At 47.3% G+C, this 26,264-nt stretch overlaps 1 protein-coding gene across 1 annotated transcript in view; it reads left to right on the top strand.

The window, feature by feature from the left end:
* Nucleotides 1-26,264, top strand: part of plekhb2 (pleckstrin homology domain containing, family B (evectins) member 2) — a 52,840-nt gene that overhangs the window by 21,610 nt on the left and 4,966 nt on the right. Inside the window, exon 7 of the mRNA XM_038816353.1 lies at nucleotides 22,049-22,169. Coding sequence (XP_038672281.1) covers nucleotides 22,049-22,169 — 121 coding nt within the window. The remainder of the gene's footprint in view (nucleotides 1-22,048; nucleotides 22,170-26,264) is intronic.

Below are 26,264 nucleotides of genomic sequence, written 5' to 3' on the forward strand. Positions count from 1 at the left end.
TTTATGGTAAAAAACATCATTGATGAAACAACTAAAGATGGTTGGGCCTAGGGCACTACCCTGATGAACTCCTGCAGTGATGTCCTGGAATTGAGATGACTGACTTCCAACCACCACAACCATCTTCCTTTTGTGCCAGGTATGACTCCAAGCAGTGCAGGATTTTCCCCGATTCTCATTGAATCCAGTTTAGCTCGGGCTTCTTGATGCCGTACTTAATCAAATGCGGCCATGATGTCAAGAGCAGTCACTCTCCCTTTACCTCTGCCATTCAGCTCTTTTGTCCCTTTTTGAACCAAGACTGTAATGAGGTTAAGAGTTTAGTGACCCTGGCGGATCCCAAACTGAGTGTCAGTGAACAGGTTATCGCTGAGTAAGTGCTTTGTGATAGCACTGTTGATATCCCCTTCCATAACTTTACTAATGATCAAGAGTATACAGATGGTAATTTGGCTTGGTTGGATTTGACCTGTTTCTTGTGTACAGGACATACTTCGACAATTTTCCACATTGCCGGGTAGATGCTGGTGTTAAAGCTGTGCTGGAATAGTTTGGCTAGGGGTGTGGCAAGTTCTGGAGCACAAATCTTCAGTACTATTGCCTAAAATATTGTCGGGGTCCATAGCCTTTGCAGTATCCTGTGCCTTCAGCTGTTTCTTGAAATGACGTGGAGTGAATCGAATTGTCTGAAGACTGACATCAGTGATTCTGGGTACCTCCGGAGGAGATCGAGATAAATCGTCCACTAGGCATTTCTGGCTAAAGATTGTTGTGAATGCCTTATCTTTTGCGCAGATGTGCTGGGCTCCTTCAACATTGAGGATGGGGATATATGTGGAGCTCCCCATCAGTGAGTTGTTTAATTGCCTGTCAACATTCATGGATGGATGTGGCAGGACTGCAGAGCTTAGGTCTGATCCGTTGGTTGTGGAATCGCTCAGCTCTGTTCATTACTTATTGCTTATGCTGTTTGTCATGCAAGCAGTTCTGTGTTGTAGCTTCACAACGTTGACACCCCATTTTCAACTATGCCTGGTGTTGGTCCTGACATGCTCTCCTCTACTCTTCTTTGAACTGGGGTTGATCCCCTGGCATGGTGGTAACGGAAGAGTGGGGGATAGGCTGGGCCATGAGTTTACAGATTGTGGTTGAGTACAGTTCTGCTGATGATCCACAGCACCTCATGCCCAGTCTTGAGTTCCTTGATCTGTTTGAAGTCTATCCCATTTAGCACAGTGGAAGCGAGGGAGTAATTTCAGATGACTGCAGAGCTGATTGATGCAGAGTAGCGGATGAAGAAGTCCATGTGGAGTCTTATAATAATAATCTTTAATGTCACAATAGGCTTACATTAACACTGCAATGAAGTTACTATGAAAAGCCCCTAGTCACCACTTTCCGGCGCGTGTTCAGGTACACTGAGGGAGAATTCAGAATGTCCAATTCCTCTAACAGCACATCTTTCGGGACTTGTGGGAGGAAACCGGAGCACCCAGAGGAAACCCATGCAGACTCCACACACATAGAGACCCAAGCCTTCAAACGACCCTGGAGCTGTGAAGCAACAGTGCTAACCACTGTGCTACATTGCCGCCACCAAGTCTGAGTCACTAAATGGTTTGAAGGCAATAGATATATTTCTTACTTTACAAAGCGGGTTAAAGGGAGATGGGGAACAGGTAGGGAGGTGGATTTGAGATCAAGAAGATCAGCCATGATCTGATTGAATGGCGGAGCAGACTCGAGGGGCTGAAATGCCTTCTTAGAACATAGAACATAGAACATTACAGCGCAGTGCAGGCCCTTCGGCCCACGATGTTGCACCATCCTGTGAAACCCTTCTAAAGTCCCTCTACACTATTCCCTTATCGTCCATATGCCTATCCAATGACCATTTGAATGCGTTTAGTGTTGGCAAGTCCACACCTGTTGCAGGCAGGGCATTCCACGCCCTTACTACTCTGAGTAAAGAACCTACCTCTGACATCTGTCCTATATCTATCTCCCCTCAATTTAAAGCTATGTTACGGGCAGCATGGTAGCATGGTGGTTAGCATAAATGCTTCACAGCTCCAGGGTCCCAGGTTCGGTTCCTGGCTGGGTCACTGTCTGTGCGGAGTCTGCACGTCCTCCCCGTGTGTGCGTGGGTTTCCCCTGGGTGCTCTGGTTTCCTCCCACAGTCCAAAGATGTGCGGGTTAGGTGGATTGGCCATGCTAAATTGCCCGTAATGTCCTAAAAAGTAAGGGGGGGGGCGGGTTGTTGGGTTACGAGTATAGGGTGGATACGTGGGTTTGAGTAGGGTGATCATTGCTCGGCACAACATCGAGGGCCGAAGGGCCTGTTCTGTGCTGTACTGTTCTATGTTCTATGTTCCCTCGTCCTGGACATCACCATCCGAGGAAAAAGGCTCTCGATGTCCACCCTATCCAATCCTCTGAATATCTTGTATGCCTCAATTAAGTCCCCCCTTAACCTTCTTCTCTCTAACGAATACAGCCTCAAGTCCTTCAGCCTTTCCTCATATGATCTTCCCTCCATACCAGGCAACATTCTTGTAAATCTCCTCTGTACCCTTTCCAATGCTTCCACATCCTTCCTATAATGTGGCGACCAGAACTGCACACAATACTCCAAATGCGGCCGCACCAGAGTTTTGTACAACTGCAACATGACCTCATGGCTCTCGAAACTCAATTCCTCTACCAATGAAAGCTCTTCTGCTCCAAATTCCTATGTTCCTGATTCGATGGAGTGTATCCTCAATGCAAAGATGGAACTTTGTCTCCACAAGGACTGTGATGTGAGGGTCCCTTTAAGAAAAGTGTTTTTTATCAAATGGTTGCAGTGATGTCATTGTGTGGGTGGAGCTGGGCTGTGATTCTGTCTTTTACTTTTGTTTTGAGCTGGAAGCTGCTTTGTGGCTCCTGAGTTTTTTGGTTTAGTTTTCAGTTGGGAGCTGCATTCAAACAAAGAAGATGTATGTTTGGTCTCTCTCTCTGTATGCTAAAGAATGTCTCCAGACCACTTGATAATTTCTGTTTTCTGTAAGGAATTCAAACCTACTGTTTTTGTAGAAAAAGGGTGTTTTCCCCTTTGATGGGGTGTTTGCATTGGTAGTTGATAAGATGTTTACTGTGTGTTTATAAAATGTTAACTGGATTCATACAATAAACATTGTTTTGTTTAAAAATACTTAAGACCTCTATTACATAACACCTGGAAAGCGGGGCCCTTGTGCTCCTCATAACCAAAATCTATTAAAAGTTGTAGATCAGGTGAACTTCATGATATACTTCGGTGTCCTCTGAACCCTGACCCACGACAACTATGTGGTGGTCACTTCCACTGATACTGTCATGGACAGATGCATCCGTGACAGGCAGATTGGTGAGGATGAGGTAGGGTAGGATTTTCCTTGTCGGTTCCTCACCATCTGCCACAAACCCAGTCTAGCAGCAATGACTTTTAGGACCTGGCCAGCTTGGTCTGTGCTGGTACTGCCGAGCTACTGTTGGCATGAGTCCCCCACCCAGAGTACATTCAGTTTCATTTGTAGCGGTTGATTACAACAGAGTTGTTTGTTCGGCCATTTCACAGGGCACTTAAGAATCAACCACATTGCTGTGGGTCTGGAGTCACATGTAGGTCTTACCAGGTCATTGGTGAACCAGACGGGTTTTTATTGACAATGGTTTCATGGTCATTCCAGGCATTTTTAAAAATGTAATTAAAATGTCACCACGGTAGCATGGTGATTAGCGTAAATGCTTCACAGCTCCAGGGTCCCAGGTTCGGTTCCCGGCTGGGTCACTGTCTGTGCGGTGTCTGCACGTCCTCCCCGTGTGTGCGTGGGTTTCCTCCGGGTGCTCCGGTTTCCTCCCACAGTCCAAAGATGTGTGGGTTAGGTGGATGGGCCATGCTAAATTGCCCGTAGTGTCCTAAAAAGTAAGGTTAAGGGGGAGTTGTTTGGGTTACGGGTATAGGGTGGTACGTGGGTTTGAGTAGGGTGATCATTGCTCAGCACAACATCGAGGGCCGAAGGGCCTGTTCTATGCTTTACTGTTCTATGTTCTATATCTGCCGCGGTGGGATTCAAACTCAGGTCCCCAAATCACTACCCTATGTCTCTGGATTACTAGTCAAGCGACAACACCACTGCACAACCGCCTTCCCATGTATCATCATAAAATCATAGAATTTACAGTGCAGAAGGAGGCCATGCGACCCATCGAGTCTGCACCCTACCCAAGGTCCACACCTCCACCCTATCCCCATAAACCAGTAACCCCACCCAACACTAAGGGGCAATTTTGGACACTAAGGGCAATTTAGCATGGCCAATCCATCTAAACTGCACATCTTTGGACTGTGGGGGGGAAACCGGAGCATCCGGAGGAAACCCACGCGCACACACAGGGAGAATGTGCAGACTCCGCACAGACAGTGACCCAAGCCAGGAATCAAACCTGGGACCCTGGAGCTGTGAAGCAACCGTGCTCACCACAATGGTACCGTGCTGCCCACAAATGTCTTTTGAGTGAACATTTGACTGAACTATTGAGTGAACATCAGACTAGTGAAACAGTCCAGTTGAACAGATCCGGAGTATTGTTTTTCTCTCAATTGAATCCTTCAAGGATTGCAATTCTTTCTCGATGCTTAACAAATTTTCCAGAACATTCTGCTTCCGGCTGCTCCTGGGTAAGCAGCCATCGGTTCCCGCATAGGCGGCCATTAGCAAGTCCAAAACAATACATTGGCTTGTTTTAAAGATTCCAGCAAATAGATTGAGCTTTTTGATTTATGGAGAAATTCTTGATGTTTTTCTCTGCAATTCTGAATAGTTGCTTTCTTTCAGTAATGCTCATAGTTCCTTTTAATAATGCAGCTAAACCGTACCTTCTTTGTCAGTTTTAATTCTTCACTCCTCAAATGTTTTGATTCTGTCTTCGCCACAATTTTACAGGCATCGCTAACATGGCACCTTGTGCAAGGTGAGATGGTAAATGTCAATAAAATATTCGGCCATGCGGGGATAGGAGTTGAGGGTACAGGGGTTTGGTAACCTAGCAGCTACATTAATGGACTAGTAACTCGGAGATCTGGATAAATAATCCAGAGACTGAAATTCCAATGTTATCATGGCAGTTTCTGAATTTGAATTTAGTTCATTCAATAAATCTGAAATGAAGAAAAAAAGTCAGGATCAGAAATGATTACCATGGAGTTAATGGATTGCTGCAAAACTAGCTGGTTCACTAATGTCGTTTTTGGGGTAGGAAACCCATTTGTTCTAGTCTGTGGACAACTCCACATCCACGGAAAAGCAGTTGACTCTTAACTCTCCTGTGAAATGGCTGAAAAAGCCACTCGGTTGCATTAAACCGCAATTCAAAATTACAATGGGTGGCCGCCGCAACGTCCTTGTGGAGGTGAAGTCCTGTCTTCACATTGAATGTATCCTCCATCATGTGTGACTCTACCACCGTGCTAGATGGGATAGATTTTGAAAAAATCTTGTAGCTCAAAACTGGGTATCCATAAGGTGTTGTGGGCCATCAACAGCAGCAGGATGATTTTCGACCACAATCTGCCACCTCATGTTTTGGCATATCTACCACTCTTCCACAACCATCATGCCAGGGCTTCACTCCTCGTTCATTAAGTGGCGGAGAACATGCCCAAGAGAAGCAACCGACGTACTTTAGTCACAACAGAGGACTGCATGCACTTGAACAGCATAAGCAGCATGTTATAGACTGTGCCAAGTGATTCTCCAACAGATCTGAGCATGCCATGAATGGGTGGATAATTTAACAACTGACAGAAGGAGGCAGCTCCAGTAAACATCCCTGGGTTGAACAAGAGAGCTCCCTAGGGTGAGCTGAGAATCACTGCCCTTCACATCCAGGAGGCATTTGACCACGTGTGGCATTCAGGAACCCAAATAAAATTGAAGTCAATGACAAACTGATGAGATGATGTGGAGATGCCGGCATTGGACTGGGGTGAGCACAGTAAGAAGTCTTGCAACACCAGGTTAACTCTAAACTGGTGAGAGATCAGGGGGTACAGAATGGCAGAAGAGGAACTATCCACTAGTTGGAATAATACTTGGCACAAAGGAAGGTGGCTGTGATGGTTGGAGGCCGATCATCTCAGTCCCGGGATGTTGCCCCAGGCCCAACTACCTTCATCAATGACTTTCCCTCCCATAACGTCTGAACTGGGGATGTTTGTTGTTATTGGTTGATTGCACAGTGTTCAGTACCATTTACAACTCTTAGATACTGAGGCAATCATAGAACCATAGGACTTACAGTACAGAAGGAGGCCATTTGGTGCATCAAGTCTGCACCGGCCTTGGCAAGATCAGCCCACACATCCACCATATCCCCGTAACCCAGTAACCCTCACCTAACCATTTTGGACACTAAGGGTAATTTAGCACGGCCAGTCCACCTAACCTGCACATCTTTGGACTGTGTGAAGAAACCAGAGCACCCGGAGGAAACCCAAACAGACACGGGGAGAAAGTGTAAACTCCACACTAGACAGTTATCCAAGCCACGAATTGAACCTGTGACTATGTGAAGCAACAGTACTAATTGCTGTGCTACTGTCCATCCCTGTTGCTGCAGCAAGACCTGGACAATATTCGGGCTTGGCCTGATTGTTAAGTAACATTCGTGCCATGCAATGACCATCGCCAATAAGAGAACCTAACCTTGACATTCAATGGCATTACCATTGCTGAATCTATCATTGACCCAGAAGCTGAACTAGACATAGCCATGTAAATACTGTGTCTGCAAAAGCAGGTCAGAGACTGGGAATTCTGCAGAGTAACTCCGTGACTCCCCAAAATCTGTCCACCATCTAAAGGCACAAAATGGGGTGTGATGGAATATTCTCCCCTCTCCTCCAGTTGTGTGATTCCAGCAACGCTTAAGCTTGATCCCGTGTAGGACAAAGCACCTTATCCACCATACTGAACATTCACTTCCTCCACCACTGACGCACATTGGCAGCAGTGTGTACCATCTGGAAGATGCATTGGGGCAACTTGCCAAGGCTCCTTTTACAGCATCTTCCAAACCCCTGATCTCTGCCACTATGAAGGACTAGGGCAGCAGCTGCAAGGGAGCACAAGTTCCCTTCCAAGCCAATCGCTATTCTGCCTTGGAACAATATCACCAAATATCACTGTCACTGTCACTGGGTCAAATTTCTGGAACTTACAGCACCATCGGTGTACCCCCTGTAGGTGTTTTTGTTTCTATTTGACAATGGTCTCCAGTATTTTGGGCTACTGATCAATCTGATTGGACATAGATTCCAGGGTTAATTGAAAATCTCAATACTGAGGTTAAGAGCTTTTTATTATAGAAGAGTGTTCAGGGACATGGAACAAAGGTGAGTAACTGGAATGAAGGCGGAAGTTAACATTGATTTTAATTGAATGGTGAAACCAACTTGAGGGCTGAATGGTCTGTTACAATAATAAACTTTATAGTGCCACAAGTAGGCTTACATTAACACTGCAACGAAGTTGGGCAGCATGGTGGCACAGTGGTGAGCACTGCTGCCTCGTGGCGCTGAGGTCCGAGGTTCGATTCCGGCCCTGGGTCACTACCTGTGTGGAGTTTGCACATTCTCCCTGTGTTTGCGTGGGTTTTGCCCCCACAACCCAAAGTTGTGCAGGGTAGGTGGATTGGCCATGCTAAATTGCCCCTAAATTGGAAAAAAGGAATTGGGTACTCTAAATTTATTTTTTTTTAAAAACAAAAAAAACAACCTTGCAATGAAGTTAGTGTGAAAATCCCCTAATCACCACACTCTAGCGCCTGTTCGGGTACACAGAAGGAGAATTCAGAATGTCCAAATCACCTTACAAGCACGTCTTTCCGGACTTGTGGGTGGAAAGCGGAGCACCCGGAGGAATTCCACGCAGACACAGGGAAAACGTGCAAACTCCGCACAGACAATAACCCAAGCCAGAAATCGAACCAGGGTCTCTGGCGCTGTGAAGCACCAGTGCTAACCATTGCTATATGCTTGCAAAGTGCTTTGTTTCAGGTCGATAAATGTATTCAAGGAAAACAATTGGCTGAAGGCTATCCTCATGCCTTCCACTGAGAAGTAATTATTAGAATTGCTGGTCTGTTGAGAAAGAGCCAGAGGTTTCTTCAAGGAATAGGCCAAATGGTTTAAACAAAAAAAAATCCCTTGATCCCATTTGATTGACAGCTCTGTGCTCCAAAGGCCCTCTGGGTTAAATACATTCCACACGCTGTTTGGTAGTTGGTTAAGTTAAAGACTACCCTTGAGCCCAAGTTAAAGACTACCCTTGAGTCCAAGGCATGAACTGCTTCCAGGCACATGTACAAACAGGATATCAGAAGGGCCAGGCAACTTGCTGGACTCTGAAGAAACATGCTCCAGTGTAGATTGTTTTAAATTCTTGTGGGTTCAGACATTTTGTGTTTTTATAAGCATCAGTAATGCTAATTTCTGACTGTGTTCCGTTAATTATACATCCACCCCATCTTAGTCCATGCATCCAAAGAGTTGTGACCTCTTACCCCTTAACAATTTGATAACTGTGAAGAGTTTCTTGACAGGAGACTTAAAATGACCTGTTACTAGTTTGAGGTTAGTCTCCACGTTTTGCCTCTAATTTAATTTAAGTAGTAACCTGGGTTAACATGATCTCTGTAAGAGCACCTTTCTGGGGCCTCCTTTCAGGTTGGAAAAACTGTGGTTTTCAGTGTTTATAATTTATTCGTGGGATTTTAAAAATATATATCATTCATGGGATGTGGATATCGCTGGCTAGACCAACATTCATTGCCCATCCCTAAGGTGGTGGTGTGCGGTCTTGAACCGCTGTAGTCCATGTGGTGTAGGTACACCCATCGTGCTGTTAGGGAGGAACGTCCAGCATTTTGAGCCAGTGACAAGTGAAGGAACGGCGATATATTTCCAAGTCAGGATGGCGAGTGTCTTGGAGGGGAATTTCGAGATGGTGGTGTTCCCAGGTATCTTCTGCCGTTGTGGGTTTGGAAGGTGATGTCCAAGGACCTTTGGTGAGTTCCTGCATTGCATCTAGTAGGTGTGGATGTGTTGGTGTGGAGGGAGTGAATGTTTGTGGAAGGGGTGCCAATCAAATTTTGCTTTGTCCTGGATGGTGTCAAACTGGAGTGTTGATGGAGTTGTACTCATCCAGGTAAGTGGACAGTGTTCCATCACACTCCAGATTGTGTCTTGTGATTGGTAGACCGGTGTTGGGGAGTCAGGAGGACTTAGAACCAACATAAGAACATAAGCATTATGAGCAGGAGTAGGCCACCTGGCCCCTCAAGGCTGCTCCGCCATTCAATAAGATCATGGCTGATCTTTTGTGGACTCAGCTCCACTTTCCAGCCCGAACACCATAACCCTTAATCCCTTTATTCTTCAAAAAACTATCTATCTTTATCTTAAAAGCATTTAATGAAGGAGCCTCAACTGCTTCACTGGACAAGGAATTCCATAGATTCACAACCCTTTGGGTGAAGAAGTTCCTCCTAAACTCAGTCCTAAATCTACTTCCCCTTATTTTGAGGCTATGCCCCCTAGATCTGCTTTTGCCCGCCAGTGGAAACAACCTGCCCACATCTATCCTATCTATTCCCTTCGTAATTTTGTATGTTTCTACAAGAACCCCCTCATCCTTCTAAATTCCAACGAGTACAGTCCCAGTCTACTCGACCGCTCCTCGTAATCCAACTCCTTCAGCTCTGGGATTAACCTCGTGAATCTCCTCTGCACACCCTCCAGCGCCAGTACGTCCTTTCTCGTGTAAGGAGACCAAAACTGAACACAATACTCCAGGTGTGGCCTCACTAACACCTTATACAATTGCAGCATAACCTCCCTAGTCTTAAACTCCATCCCTCTAGCAATGAAGGACAAAATTCCATTCGCTTTCTTAATCACCTGTTGCACCTGCAAACCAACTTTTTGCGACTCATGCATGAGAACACCCAGGTCTCACTGCACAGCAGCATGTTATCATTTAAATAACAATCCCTTTTGCTGTTATTCCTACCAAAATGGATAACCTCACATTTGTCAACATTGTATTCCACCTGCCAGACCCTAGCCCATTCACTTAACCTATCCAAATCCATCTGCAGAATTCCGGTATCCTCTGTACTTTTTGCTTTACCACGCATATTGGTGTCGTCTGCAAACTTGAACACATTACCCTTGGTCCCCAGCTCCAAACCATCTCTGTAAATTGTGAACAGTTGTGGGCCCAACACTGATCCCTGAGGGACACCACTAGCTACTGATTGCCAACCAGTGAAACAACCATTAATCCCCACTCTTTGCTTTCTATTAATTAACCAATCTTCTATCCATGCTACTACTTTACCCATAATGCCATGCATCTTTATCTTATGAAGCAACCTTTTGTGTGGCACCTTGTCAAAAGCTTTTTGGAAATCCAGATATACCACATCCATTGGCTCCCCATTATCTACCGCTCTGGTAATGTCCTCACAAAATTCCACTAAATTAGTTAGGCAAGACCTGCCCTTTATGAACCCATGCTGCGTCTGCCCAATGGGACAATTTCCATCCAGATGCCTCGCTATTTCTTCCTTGATGATAGATTCCAGCATCTTCCCTACTACTGAAGTTAAGCTCACTGGCCTATAATTACCCGCTTTCTGCCTACCTCCTTTTTTAAACAGTGGTGTCAAGTTTACTAATTTCCAATCCGCCGGCACCACCCCAGAGTCTAGTGAATTTTGATAAATTATCACTAGTGCATTTGCAATTTCCCTAGCCATCTCTTTTAGCACTCTGGGATGCATTCCATCAGGGCCAGGAGACTTGTCTATCTTTAACCCCATTAGCTTGCCCATCACTACGTCCTTAGTGATAACAATCATCTCATGGTCCTCACCTGTCATAGCCTCATTTCTATCAGTCACTGGCATGTTATTTGTGTCTTCTACTGTGAAGACCGACCCAAAAAACCTGTTCAGTTCCTCAGCCATTTCCTCATCTCTCATTATTAAATCTCCCTTCTCATCCTCTAAAGGACCAATATTTACCTGAGCCACTCTTTTTTTTTATTTTATATATTTGTAGAAACTTTTAGTACCTGTTTTTATATTCTGAGCAAGTTTACTCTCATAATCTATCTTAGACTTCTTTATAGCTGTTTTAGTAGCTTTCTGTTGCCCTCTAAAGATTTCCCAGTCCTCTAGTCTCCCACTAATCTTTGCCACTTTGTATGCTTTTTCCTTAAATTTGGTACTCTCCCTTATTTCCTCAGATATCCACGGTTGATTTTCCCTCTTTCTACCTCCTTCCTTTTTGTTGATGTGGTGAATGTAATATATGAATGTATATATACTAATTCACACTGTTATTGTAAGCGCAGTAGCGCCATCCTACCACTAGGGGGAGTAGCGCTGGGAGCACTTAGGAACTTGTACTGTGCTCCACCCATGGTTCCGCCCGCGACTCCTCCCCCTAGTGCAGCTGTATAAGAATCCGTGTCCAGAGTCAGCCTGGGTCACTACGAGTTCATCGACAGGTAACGGGATGGCTCTGAAGTAAGGCGATTAAAGCCCAGATTCACATCGGAAAGACTTGTCTGGTGAATTGATGGTTCCATCAATTTAATCGATTTAAGAACAGTAAGATCAATTATGGAATTGGCCCTCAAGCCTGGACGCCTGGAACTCAACCCGCAGGATGCTGAGGCTAAAGAAATCTTCTCCCTTGGATCCGGTGCTTCAAGGCCTACCTGGCCGAAGCAAGCACAGCCGAAACTACAGAGGATCAGAAGCTGAGTCTACTGCACACGAGGGTGAGCCATAGAATCTCAACGCAACTAAACTCGGCCAGTTCATATACTGCGGCGCTAGCAGTTCTCGAAAAAATGTATGTAAGGCCAATTAATGAAGTTTACGCTCGCCATGTGTTTACAATTCGCCGTCAGCAGCCTACGGAATCACTCGCCGAATTCCTAAGCGAACTTAACAATTTGTCCAATGACTGTAATTACTAAGCGGTTACCGCGGCTGAACACAGGGAATTGACGGTACGTAATGTTTTTGTAGCGGGCCTCAGGTCTAACTATGTGCGCCAACGACGGCTGGAAAAGGGGGCCCAGGACTTAGAAACGACTGTGGAAGCTGCGACCACGATGGAGGCCTCCTTCCGCAGCCTTAACTCGTTCCCCGCAACCCCATCATGGGCCCCCGACCAGCAACTCCCCCAGGCCTGTGCTACGCGGCCGCCCAGCCACCATGCTGCCCCAGCCAGCCACAATGCTGCTCCAGCATGCCATTTCTGCGGCCAGAACCAGCACCCGCGGCAGCACTGCCCGGCCCATAACGCGACCTGCAGCAGCTGCGGGCGAAAAGGGCATTACGCTAGAGTGTGCCTCGCAAAAAGGGCCCCGGCTTCCAACTCCCCAGTGACTCGCAGTAACCGCTCCCCGCACTCTCAGCCCCGCGGGGCCCGAAACGCTGCGGCCTATGCCCCGACTCCGCCCCCCCCCACCAGCCACGTGCGATTCATGGGGGCCGCCATCTTGGAAAACCTCCACAATGCGGCCGGCCACGTGCGACTCATGGGAGCCGCCATCTTGGACGGCACCTTCCTCGCCGCCCGCCACGTGCGATCCACGGGCCCGTTCAGCATCTCCGCGCTCGGACAACCCAGCGGAGGAATTCGAACAAGACTACGAACTCAGAGGGCAGTCATCACGGGGCCACTCCAGCACTGCTGATCGAGCCACCGACTACCCGCAACTCAGCGCGGTCACCCTAGACCAATCCCGATCGAAGAACCTACGAAACTCGATGGCAGAGGTCCATATCAATGGGTACAAAACGCCATGCCTCTTCGACTCCGGGGGCACAGAGAGCTTCATACACCCAGACCTGGTAAGACGCTGTTCGCTCTCCGTTTTCCCCGCCCAGCAAACTATCGCGCTCGCTTCAGGCTCCCACTCGGTCCAGATCCAGGGGTGCACCGCCGCGACACTCACAATCCGAGGCACTAATTACTCGAAGTTTAAACTCTACGTTTTGCCTGAACTCTGCGCGCCACTCTTATTAGGCCTAGACTTCCAGTGTAACCTCAAGAGCCTCACCCTCGGCTTTGGAGGGCCCCTGCCCCCACTCACAATCTGCAGCCTCACTACGCTGCGAATCCCTCCCCCTCCTCTCTTTGCCAATATCACTAAGGACTGTAAACCCGTAGCCACTCGTAGCAGGCGGTATAACCTGCAGGATAGGGTATTTATTAGAGAAGAGGTCCGAAGGCTACTTAGTGAGGGGGTTATAGAGGCCAGCAATAGTCCCTGGAGAGCTCAGGTGGTGGTCGTTAAGACTGGGGAAAAATTCCGTATGGTGGTCGACTACAGTCAGACTATAAATAGATTTATGCTCCTCGATGCGTATCCCCTCCCCAGGATTGCAGACATGGTAAATCAGATCGCCCAGTATCGGCTCTTCTCCACGGTGGATCTGAAGTCTGCATACCACCAGCTCCCAATCCACCCGGAGGACCGCCACTACACGGCATTCGAGGCCGATGGCCGCCTCTTCCATTTCCTCCGGGTCCCCTTCGGCGTCACGAATGGGGTCTCGGTGTTCCAACGAGCAATGGACCAGTACGGGCTGCGGGCCACGTTTCCGTACTTGGACAATGTCACCATCTGCGGCTATGACCAGCAGGACCACGACGCCAACCTCCACCGTTTTCTCCAGACGGCACAGAAACTCAACCTAACGTACAACAAGGAGAAATGCGTTTTCCGCACATCCAGACTAGCCATCCTCGGCTATGTCATGAAAAACGGAGTCCTGGGCCCCGACCCCCCCTCTTAGAACTCCCTCCCCCTCATTGTCCCAAGGCCCTCAAACGGTACTTGGGATTTTTTTCTTACTACGCCCAGTGGGTCCCTCAATATGCGGACAAAGCCCGCCCACTCTTTAGGACCACACGATTTCCCATGTCAGCCGCGGCACGCCAGGCCTTCGACGGCATCAAGGAGGACATCGCCAAAGCGGCCATGCGGATGGTGGATGAATCCTCCCCATTCCAGGTAGAGAGCGACGCCTCAGAGGTAGCTCTTGCAGCCACGTTAAACCAGGCAGGGAGACCCGTTGCATTTTTCTCCTGTACCCTCTCCACTTCAGAACTCCGACACTCCTCAGTCGAGAAAGAAGCACAAGCCATTGTGGAGGCTATCCGTCACTGGAGGCACTACCTCACAGGTAGGAGGTTCACCCTCATCACCGACCAAAGATCGGTTGCCTTCATGTTCGACAACTCGCAAAGGGGCAAAATAAAAAACGATAAAATTCTGAGGTGGAGGATTGAACTCTCCACCTACAATTATGATATCAAATATCGACCCAGGAAGCTCAACGAGCCTCTGGATGCCCTATCCCGCGGGACATGCGCCAGCGTGCAGATCGACCAATTAAAAAGTATCCACAATGACCTCTGCCACCCGGGGGTCACCTGGCTTGCCCACTACATCAGGGCCCGAAACCTGCCTTTCTCCAACGAGGAGGTAAAAGCAGTCACCAGGGACTGCCCGATCTGTGCAGAGTGCAAACCGCACTTCTATAGACCAGACAGGGCCCACCTGGTCAAGGCTTCTAGGCCCTTTGAAAGCCTCAACGCTTCCCAGTGGCAGGAAGTCCTCCCAGTCCCTCTTGTGTATGGCGACCAACCAGACCCCTCACAAGAGGCTCTTCATTTTTTCCAGGGACACTACCACGGGGGTCTCATTTCCGGCATGGCTGAGGACGCCGGGCCCCGTACTCCTGAGGAAACACGTCAGTGGGCACAAAACCGACCCCCTTGTTGAGAAGGTGCGCTTACTCCACTGCAACCCCCAGTACGCATTCGTCGAGTTCCCTGACGGCCGTCAGGACACTGTATCCCTCTGGAATCTGGCACCCGCCGGATCCAGCGCTCCCTCTTCCCCACAGAAGGATCTCTCACCCTACACCCCATGCTGCCGCCCCCTTGCGCTCCCGAGCCCACGAGCTCGCTCCACCAGTCCCGCGCACCCACGCCGGTCAGTCCCCAGCACCCCCAGTCCCCGGTCGAACCAGGAGAGTATGAAGCTCGAATACAACCCTCCCTGGAGTCCGCCATCGTACCCCAACAACTACACCCGTCCAGCCACCGCAAGAGGCTGCAACCCCGGTGCTCCGCAGATCACAGCGGACAATCCGACCGCCGGACAGACTGATGTTATAGACTAGACCACCACCCCCGCCGGACTTGATTTTTTTGCAGGGGGTGAATGTGGTGAATGTAATATATGAATGTATATATACTAATTCACGCTGTTATTGTAAGCGCAGTAGTGCCATCCTACCACTAGGGGGAGTAGCGCTGGGAGCACTTAGGAACTTGTACCGGGCTCCACCCTTGGTTCCGCCCACGACTCCTCCCCCTAGTGCAGCTGTATAAGTATCCGTGTCCAGAGTCAGCCTGGGTCACTACGAATTCATCGACAGGTAACAGGCTGGCTCTGAAGTAAGTCGATTAAAGCCTAGATTCACATCGGAAACACGTGTCTGGTAAATTGATGGTTCCATCAGTTGATATAAACTTTGCTGAGCACTGTGAAAAATCTCTTGGAACGTTCTCCACGTTCTTCAACTGTTTTACCATAAAGACTTTGCTCCCAGTCTACCTTAGCTAGTTCTCTCATCCCATTGTAATCTCCTTTAAGCACAAAACACTAGTGTTTGATTTTACCTTCTCACCCTCCATCTGTATTTTAAATTCCACCATACTGTGATCACTCCTTCCGAGAGGATCCCTCACCTATGAGATCATTAATCAATCCTGTCTCATTACACAGGACTAGATCTAGGACCACTTGTTCCCTTGTAGGTTCCATTACTGTTCTAGGAAACTATCACGGATACATTCTATAAACTCCTCCTCAAGGCTGCCTTGACCGACCTGGTTAAACCAATCGACATGTAGATTAAAATCCCCCATGATAACTGCTGTACCATTTCTACATGCATCAGTTATTTCTTTGTGTATTGCCTGCCCCACCATAATGTTATTATTTGGTGGCCTATAGACTACTCCTATCAGTGACTTTTTCGCCTTACTGTTTCTGATTTCCACTCAAATGGATTCAACCTTATCCTCCATAGCACCGATGTCATACCTTACAATTTTTCCGGATGTCATCCTTAAATAACATCCACTCTGTCCTTCCGAATAGTTTGATACCCTCGGATGTTTAACTCCCAGTCATGACCATCCTTTAACCTGTTTCAGTAATGGCCACTAAATCATAGTCATTCACGATGATTTTCGCCATCAACTCATTTACCTTATTCCGAATACTACGAGCATTCGGGTAAAGTACACTAATGTTGGCTTTTATACTTCTGTTTTGAATCTTAACACCTCGATCAGTAACCTCTCCTAGGTTATATTTCCTCTTAACTTTTCTCCTAATTTTCCTTGTCGTTGAACCCATATCTTCATGTAACAACCTGCCGCATCACTTACCATTTATGTTTTTACTTCCCATTTTATTCCTTTTGGTATTACTGGGCCTATTCACTGAGCTCCCCTCAGTCACTGTACCTTGTACTGTCGCCCTTTTTGATTTTTGACAATGGCTTCTCTGCCTTACAATTTCCCCCTTACTGCCTTTTGTTTCTGTCCCTGTTTTACTACCTTCCGACTTTCTGCATTGGTTCCCATCCCCCTGCCACATTAGTTTAAACCTTCCCTAACAGCTCTAGCAAACATCGGTTCCAGTGCTGCCCAGGTGCAGACTGTCCGGTTTGTACTGGTCCCACCTCCCCCAGAACTGGTTCCAATGCCCCAGGAATTTGAATCCCTCCTTCTTGCACCATCTCTCGAGCCACGCATTCATCCTATCTATCCTGAAATTCCTACTTTGATTAGCTCGTGGCACAGGTAGCAATCCTGAGATTACTACCTTTGAGGCCCTACTTTTTAGTTTAACTCCTAACTTCCTGAATGCAGCTTGTCGGACCTCATCCTGTTTTTTACCTATATCGTTGGTGCCTATGTACACCACGACAGCTGGCTGTTCACCTCTCTCGCGCTTGCGCTCTCGCTCTCTGGCTCTCTGGCTCTGGCTCGCTCTTCCCCCCCCCCCCCCCCCCCCCCCCAGAATGTCCTGCAGCCGCTCCGAGACATCCTTGACCCTTGCACCAGGGAGGCAACATACCACCCTGGAGGCTCAATTGCGTCCGCAGAACCGATTGTCTATTCCCCTTACGATTGAATCCCCAATCACTATAGCCCTGCCATTCTTCTTCCTGCCCTGCTGCGCAGCAGAGCCAGCCACGGTGCCATGAACCTGGCTGCTGCTTCCTTCCTCTGGTGAGCCATTTCCCTCAACAGTATCCAAAGCGGTATATCTGTTTTGTCGGGAGATGACCACAGGGGGCACCTGCACTGCCTTCCTACTCTTGCTCTGTCTTTTGGTCACCCATTTTCTATCTCCCTCAGTAACTTTCACCTGCGGTGTGACTAATTCGCTAAACGTGCTATCCACAACCTCCTCAGCATCGCGGATGCTCCAAAGTGAGTCCATCTGCAGCTCCAGAGCCGTCAAGCGGTCTAACAGGAGCTGCAACTGGACACACTTCCTGCACGTGAAGGAGCCAGGGACAGTGGGCATGTCACTGAGCTCCCACAATCCTCACGTGGAGCATGACACGGGTCTGGGATCTCCTGCCATGTCTTAAACCTTCGGTTAACTTACTCAACTACAATTCCAAGAAAAACGAAGAAAAAATAAATAAATATACCAATGAAAAGAAAAAGAAAAAAGAAAAACTACTTACCAGTCACTTACCAGGGATAAGAAGCACCTCCTTCCCCCCCCAAGCTAAGAAACACCTCCCCCCCACCCCCCCAAAAAGCTTTGAATTCCCACCTAGCTTCAAATTCCCAAACTCACTCTTAGCTGTGTCTCACTCTGGCTGTGACTTCTCTGGCTCACTGGGAGAACTCTTGCCGCAAGATTCTTGGTCTCTGATCTCTTGTAGATTGCCACTGACAAGGCCAGCATTTACTGCTTGTCCCGAGTTTTTCTTGAGTAGATCATGGTCATCCTCCTGGGATTGCTGCAGTTCTTATCATGCTGTTAGTTAGCGTACTCCAGGATTTTGACCCAGTGGCAATGAAGGATGATGATGTATGTCCGAGATGATGTGTGACTTGGGAGGGGAACTTTCAGGTGATGGTGTTCCCTTATGCCTGCTGCCCTTGTCCTTCTACCTGTTGACTGTTTAGCCCTACTCACTCTGGGCTGGTCTCACGTTATACCTTCCATAATAAACATGCAATTCTCAAAAGTTCTGTCCTCGCCTAAATCTGTTACCCTGCCACCTTTATCCTTGCTGAACTTCATTGGCCCCTTGTCAACTAAGCAACAACTTGATTTTAAAATGGCCAACATTGTTTTTAAATCCCTCTGCCCTTGCCTACATCTGTTACCCTGCCTTTATCCTTGCTGAACTTCGTTGGCCACTAGTCAATTAAGCAATAACTTGATTTTAACCTGGTGTTGTAAGACTTCTTACTGTATTCTCCCCAGTCCATTGCCGGCGTCTTTACATCTTGTCCTACTAGGTAGTTGAGGTCACGGATTTGGAAGATGCTGTGAAAGAAGCCACATAACCTCCAATAACTATGGATCAGCCCTGGAACTGTACACTGCCACCAGTGCTTGATGACCTCTTAATTCTTGGTGCCCAGTACTGGAGACTTTTGAGGTGTTGGCTGCCCAGATGTTTGATGATAGCCACCATAAACTTGTAATTTCACTAATATGATTCACTAATGTTATTCACTATCCTGTTGACTTTGTTTATTCCTACTCACTCTGGGCTGGTCTCATGTTATACCCTCCATAATAAATATGCAATTCTCAAAAGTTCTGTCCTCGCCTAAATCTGTTACCCTGCCACCCTTATCCTTGCTGAACTTCATTGGCCCCTTGTCAACTAAGCAACAACTTGATTTTAAAATGGCCAACATTGTTTTTAAATCCCTCTGTGGTCTCACCCCTGCTCTCTCTGTAATATTCTCCAACTCCACAATCTTCTATAATATCGGCACTCCTCTCATTCTGGCCTTTTTGTGCATTCCAAATCATCATTGCTCCAAATATTGGTGATTTCCAGGTCCCAAGCTCTGCATTTCCCTCCCTGAACCTCTCCGACTCTCTGCCACCCTTTCCTCTTTTAAGATGTTTCCTCTTTGACCAAGCTATGGATCATCTGACCTCATATCATTTGTGGCTTGGTCTCGTACGTTGGCTTTTCATGCTCCTGTGAAGCATCAGGGCAGCACGGTAGCATTGTGGATAGCACAATCGCTTCACAGCTCCAGGGTCCCAGGTTCGATTCCGGCTTGGGTCACTGTCTGTGCGGAGTCTGCACGTCCTCCCCGTGTGTGCGTGCGTTTCCTCCGGGTCCTCCGGTTTCCTCCCACAGTCCAAAGATGTGCAAGTTAGGTGGATGGGACTTGATAAAATTGCCCTTAGTGTCCAAAATTGCCCTTAATGTTGGGTGGGGTTACTGGGTTATGGGGATAGGGTGGAGGTGTTAACCTTGGGTAGGGTACTCTTTCCAGGAGCCGGTGCAGACTCGATGGGCCGAATGGCCTCCTTCTGCACATAAATTCCATGATCTATGATCTTGGGATATTTCATTATATTCAAGGCATTGGGTAAATATAAGTTGTTCCCGATTTGCTCTGAGTGATAATGTTTTCTTTGGATTTTTTTTGGACTCCTCGGTCTTTTGCTTTATGCTCTTGTGATCTCGGGGCCATTCAGGGAGTTCACACAACATCCATTTTGTACAGCATCCATTTTGTACAGCACTGCACACTTTCCCACATTAAATTTAATCTGCCGTTGCTCCGCCCATTTGCATGTCTTGTAACTTTTGAGCTCCACCTCCTTGGATCTAACTAAAGCTCTAGTTTACAATCGTCTACAAATTTGATCAATTGATTAGAACAATCTTTAAATTTACTACTTTTTTTCTCTGGCAAGGACCTGTTGCAAGTGTGTTCTTTGCTGAATACTTGGGAGGAAGTATTCATTCAGAATATTTACTCATCATGCTCATCCTCTGCTTTTGAGTTCATTTGAATCTTTTGCTTCAATGATGGCCTTTAATTCTAGTAAATAAACCCTTCACCAGGCTCTTACGTTCTGATAAATGTGACACCTTCCCATTCTTGGGGAAGGGCAGGTATGTGCGTCTGCTTAAAGATGTTGCTTCCTGCGTGAGTATTGTTTCGAAAATGGTGGACAGGGGGCTTCTATTTTTGTAAGCAGACTGCCTATCATCCCCTCTCCAGTTGCCCCCTACACTTGAGGGGTAGGTGACCAATTAGAAATTGAACCTTGGATTTCTTGTCTGGTGAGTTGCAGTGTTTTTCCCACTCCAGTCATGAGGAGACCAGAATGGCAGTTGTTCAACTAGGTAATTTCCTGTGCCCTTGTTCAGTAGCACGACGGAAATATGAAGTGCTATATTTGCAGACTACAATGTTGTAAAAGCCCATTTGGTTGCCTCCTCCTGCATTTATGTATTTTATTCTTTGCTGTTGTCTTCAAATGTTTAGGGAAAAGAAACGTCACTTTACATTAAAATGCCGAGAGATGTACATTTAAATGCCGAGGGATGGCTCGCTGAGATACAAAGATGGTTGTCAGTGCATTATTTTTTCCCCTTCATCAACCATCCCTCCCTCCTCATTCGGAGGGTAGTTCGTTGGCAAGGCCAGCATTTGCTGCCTTGAACTGAGTGGCCATTTCAGAGGGCAGCTAAGAATCCATGACTGTGGATCTGAAGTCACATATAGGCCAGACCAGGTGAGGGTGACAGATGTCCTTCCCTAAAGGACAACGGTGAACCAGATGGGTTTTTGCGACAATCGAAGAGAGTTTCATGTGCATCATTACTGAGACTAGTGTTTTGTATTGCAGATTTACGAATTTAATTTAAATTCCACCAGCGGCCGTGGTGGGTTTTGGACCCCTATGCCTCCCCAGGGAATTATCCTGGGCCTCTGGATTGTTGACCCAGTATTAGCCTGGGCCTCTGGATTATTGACCCAGTATTAGCCTGGGCCTCTGGATTATTGACCCCAGTATTAGCCTGGGCCTCTGGATTATTGACCCAGTATTAGCCTAGGCCTCTGGATCATTCATCCAGTATTAGCCTGGGCCTCTGGATTATTGACCCAGTATTAGCCTAGGCTTCTGGATTATTCATCCAGTATTAGCTTAGGCCTCTGGATTATTCATCCAGCATTAGCCTAGGCCTCTGGATTATTGACCCAGCATTAGCCTAGGCCTCTGGATTATTCATCCAGTATTAGCCTGGGCCTCTGGATTATTGACCCAGTATTAGCCTGGGCCTCTGGATTATTGACCCAGTATTAGCCTAGGCTTCTGGATTATTCATCCAGTATTAGCCTAGGCCTCTGGATTATTCATCCAGCATTAGCATGGGCCTCTGGATTATTCATCCAGTATTAGCCTAGGCCTCTGGATTATTGACCCAGCATTAGCCTAGGCCTCTGCATTATTCACCCAGTATTAGCCTGGGCCTCTGGATTATTGACCCAGCATTAGCCTAGGCCTCTGGATTATTCATCCAGTATTAGCCTGGGCCTCTGGATTATTGACCCAGTATTAGCCTGGGCCTCTGGATTATTGACCCAGCATTAGCCTGGGCCTCTGGATTATTCATCCAGTATTAGCCTGGGCCTCTGGATTATTGACCCAGTATTAGCCTGGGCCTCTGGATTATTGATCCTGTGACGCGAAAGTTGTACAAATGACACTATTTGGCAAAGGTGAAAATATTTGTCTTCTGGTTGGGACATGAGTGCATCAAGTGTGATTATCTTTGTGGTGCTGTAAGATGTTAATATTGGATGGGCTGACCAGTTGACCTTTTTTTTCAGGTTTACAGCTACAATTCGTACAGTGGTGCTTATGCAGCTCAGCCACATTCTGCTTCGCAACAAGTAATCTACGCATCTAATGGACAGCCTTATGCCGTGGCCTATCAGTATCCTTACCAAGGTGAGTCGATATTACTAGCAGTGATTTCTATCCACTTCTTATTTGCAAGAGTCACGGTCCCAGAGCTGTCTGAAAGGTAATCCTAGTGGGGAAGCAAACTGTTTGATTTAAGAATGAAAATCACAGGCTAAAAGCACAGCTTCCCAGTTTCCGGAGATGATCCCTTTTCAATGTATTATTTTTGCAGCTTTGTCATTTCGAAAGATAGTTGTGGCAGGCAGTCTGCAAGGCACATGGGGAATTGAAATGGGTCACCACCACGCCGAAGCTGGTGAATTTGAAGTACGTTCCCAGGGTAGTGTGAGATGGTTTAGACAGGGGGACTGAGTGTGGGTGAGAGAGCCTGTCACAGCTTTCTGATTGACTTGTGTGGTTTTTTAAAAATATTTTATTGAAGCATTTATATATATGTCAATGTCAAACACAACCATAAAAAAGCAGGAAACAGGAATGCAAATAATCAAAACAAATAAATATTTAATATCTCATCTTCCACTTCCCCACCTCCTTTTTTACCATCCTCACGATGACGATTATTTTTGAAGAAGTCGAAGAACGGCTGCCATCTCTGGGTAAACCCCTCCACTGACCCTCTCAAGGCGAACTTTATCTTCTCCAGCAAACTTTATCTTCTCCAGCCTGAAGAAGTCTGCTAGGTCGCTCACCCAAGCCCCCGGTTTCGGCTTCCCCGAGTCAGATCATTCCAATAAGATCCTTCTCTGGGCTACCAGGGAGGCTAAGGCCAAGACATCGGCCTCTCTCGCCCCCTGGACTCCTTGGTCTTCTGACACTTCAAAGATCGCCACTTCTGGATTTGGGACCACCTTCTCCCTCAAGACCTCCGACATAACATAGAATTTACAGTGCAGAAGGAGGCCATTCGGCCCATCGAGTCTGCACCGGCTCCTGGAAAGAGCACCCTACCCAAGGTTAACACTTCCACCCTATCCCCATAACCCAGTAACCCCACCCAACAATAGGGGCAATTTATCATGGCCAATCCACCTAACCTGCACATCTTTGGACTGGGGGAGGAAACCGGAGCACCCGGAGGAAACCTACGCACACACGGGGAGGATGTGCAGACTCCGCACAGGTAGTGACCCAAGCCGGAATCGAACCTGGGACCCTGGAGCTGTGAAGCGATTGTGCTATCCACAATGCTACCGTGCTGCCCCAAACGTCGGAGATCCCCCGCCAGAAACCCCAAGCTTCGGACACCACAAAATATGTGGACATGATTCACGGGGCCCAGCCGCGCACCATCCACACCTATTCCCCCATCCCTTTAAAAACCCTGCTTATCCTGGCCATAGTCATATGTGCCCTTTGAACCATCTTGAACTGGATAAGGCTTTGCCTAACATAATCTTTATTCGTGTCACAAGTAGGCCTACATTAACACTGCAATGAACTTGCTGTGAAAAGCCCCTAGTCGCCACACTCCGGCACTTGTTCGGTTACACTGAGGGAGAATTCAGAATGTCCAATTCACCTAACAAGTATGTCTTTCGGGACTTGGAGGAAACCGGAGCACCCGGACAAACCTAGGCAGACACGCGGAGAACATGCCAGACTCCGCACAGACAGTGACGCAAGTGGGAATCGAACCTGGCTCTGTGAAGCAACAGTGCTAACCACTGTGCTACCATGCTGCTCATAAGCACACGAAGAGGATGCATTTACCTTCCTCAAAACCTCCTCCCACAACTCCACCTCCCTACCCAGCTCTTCCACCCACTAACGCTTCACTATTCCAATCGGGGCTCCCCCTCTGTCCATTAACTCCTTATAGATTTCCGACACTCTACCCTCACCAACCCCGTTTTCGGCACCAGCTTGTCCTGTAGCCCCTGGGGCGCAGGTGGGGAAAGGTCGGCACTTGGGTCCTGACAAAATCCCTCACCTATAAATACTGGAACCCTATCCTGGTGGGCAACTCAAATTCCTCCAACCAGCTCGAGAAGCTGCCCCCAACGAATAGATCCCCAAACTGCTCAATCGCTGTGTTCCAGTCCACAAACCCATACCCAAACCAACCCAGCACCTCCCACAAATAGTCCCACTCCACCACCAGTCCAAGGCCTTCTCCGCTTCCGTAACGACCACCATGATGAAGTTGGCATGATGAAATGGGGCACCAGGAGTTTGGCAGTGGGAGGCCGAGGTGATCAGTTTTGAAGCAGAGGAAAGCACAAGATGTGATGTGGAGCAGGGAGCCTGAGCTTGGGTTTGACCGGTGTGCTGACGTTTTTGTACAGCCTGAATGTATTGGCCAGCAAGGTGGGCAGGGTTCAATCCAGAGACGCATGGGTGTAGGTTGGACTCGGGCAGTTTGACTGCAGTTTTCCTGACAATTAGATGAGCCCGGTCTTAATATTGGAGAGTGTAGCAGTGGAATTGGCAGAGCATGCTACATTAAACACACCATTAACAAAGCATCCTATCATTAGATATCTATCATTTGCAGTCATTACATTATTGTAGATGGCATTAATGTAACACATTTAAATTTAATGAAACTGCTGGATGTTGTGTGATCACATTGGTTACAGCTCCCTGATCTTTCTCTGATCACAGTGAAATTTACAAGCAGCATGAGATGGTCTCTCTTAACTTTTTAATTCCTCGTAACAGATTCCCACACTTCAAATGTCATCATTTAAGTGAAGTAATGAGCTGGAAGTGAGGGTTAGATTTGATTTCATTGCACTGATTCTATTCTGATTAAATACAAATTAAAACTTTTCAGTAGGATAAACACTTTTTCCTCCAATATCCATATTTTTTCTTATCATGAGTTCTGGCCGCACATCTGTCAACATCTGTAATTGTAACTTTCTGTGTCGACATTCCGATATCAATGTTGCTGATTTGGGGAAAGGTCCTTGACCTGCAGATCGAAGTCCATTTTTCTCACCACCGATACAGCCAGACCTGCTGAGTATTCAAAGCATTTCCCGTTTTTATTTCCGATTCCAAGCATCGTGCGGTTGTAGGCACTGGGCACATGGTGGCAGCATTGGACAATTTTCCAAATTCCACTGCCCAATCCACATCCAAGACAACTGTACAGTGTCAGAGCTGACTGGAATTTATGTTTTGTAATGAGAACTGTACAATTCACGACACACTCTCTGATAGCTGGCCAGAATCCTATTACCTCCTTATATTAAAAAGTAGTCTACATGGGCTCTGGGATCAGTTCTTGCCATAAAACAAGCTCACTGTAGTATTCACAGAAGGCCTACAGTGCTGAAGGAGGCCATTCAGCCCATCGAGTCTTCACCGGCCCTTGGAAAGAGCACCTTAAGCCCACACTGCCACTCTATCCCAGTAACCACACCTAATCTTTTTGGACATGAAGGAGCAATTTAGCATGGCCAATCCACCTAACCTGCGCATCTTTGGACTGTGGGAGTAAACTGGAGCACCCAGAGGAAACCCACGCAGATATGGGGAGAAAGTGCAAACTCCACACAGACAAGTCACCTGAGGCTGGAATTGAACCCAGGTCACTGGAGCTGTGAGGCAGCAGTGCTAACCACTGTGCCACCCGTGCCGCAGATTAGACCAGATTCTGATCTAATCCCTTGTCCAAGGTGAATAATGAGATATTGGATCTGGTGGAAACCCCATTCCATCCATGTTTCAGTACTTCCCACACTTTGACAAATAGCCCAAATAATTGAACCTGTTCTGATCTTCCATGCGTTCAATATCTATTGCAGGGTGTGAGGCCATCCAGCTTCTTGGATGTGGCTTGTGTTCCTGAGTAAATCTATGTAGTGACACAACTCTACCAGACATTCATGATTTGTTTACATTCACAAGCAGGACATGCACTTGACTGGGTCCTGCCCTCCTGGACTGTGCAAGTTTTGCATTGCCAAATGAGCCATGCAAACTGCCAATATGAGCTGACCATGAAAGCACCCCTAGTAGGGGGAGATGCTTCAGAGCCTGATGTGATGCAGCTGCATTCCATTCCTGCGTTAATCTCCAATGTACGTCTCTCATCTGTGTCTCCTCTTGGGGTGACCGACCTGCAGTTGCCAAAGTCTTTAGTTCCAATCATGGTGGTTTTCTACCAGC

This window comes from Scyliorhinus canicula, chromosome 13, assembly GCF_902713615.1.
Source record: "Scyliorhinus canicula chromosome 13, sScyCan1.1, whole genome shotgun sequence".
In the NCBI taxonomy this organism is placed as follows: domain Eukaryota; kingdom Metazoa; phylum Chordata; class Chondrichthyes; order Carcharhiniformes; family Scyliorhinidae; genus Scyliorhinus; species Scyliorhinus canicula.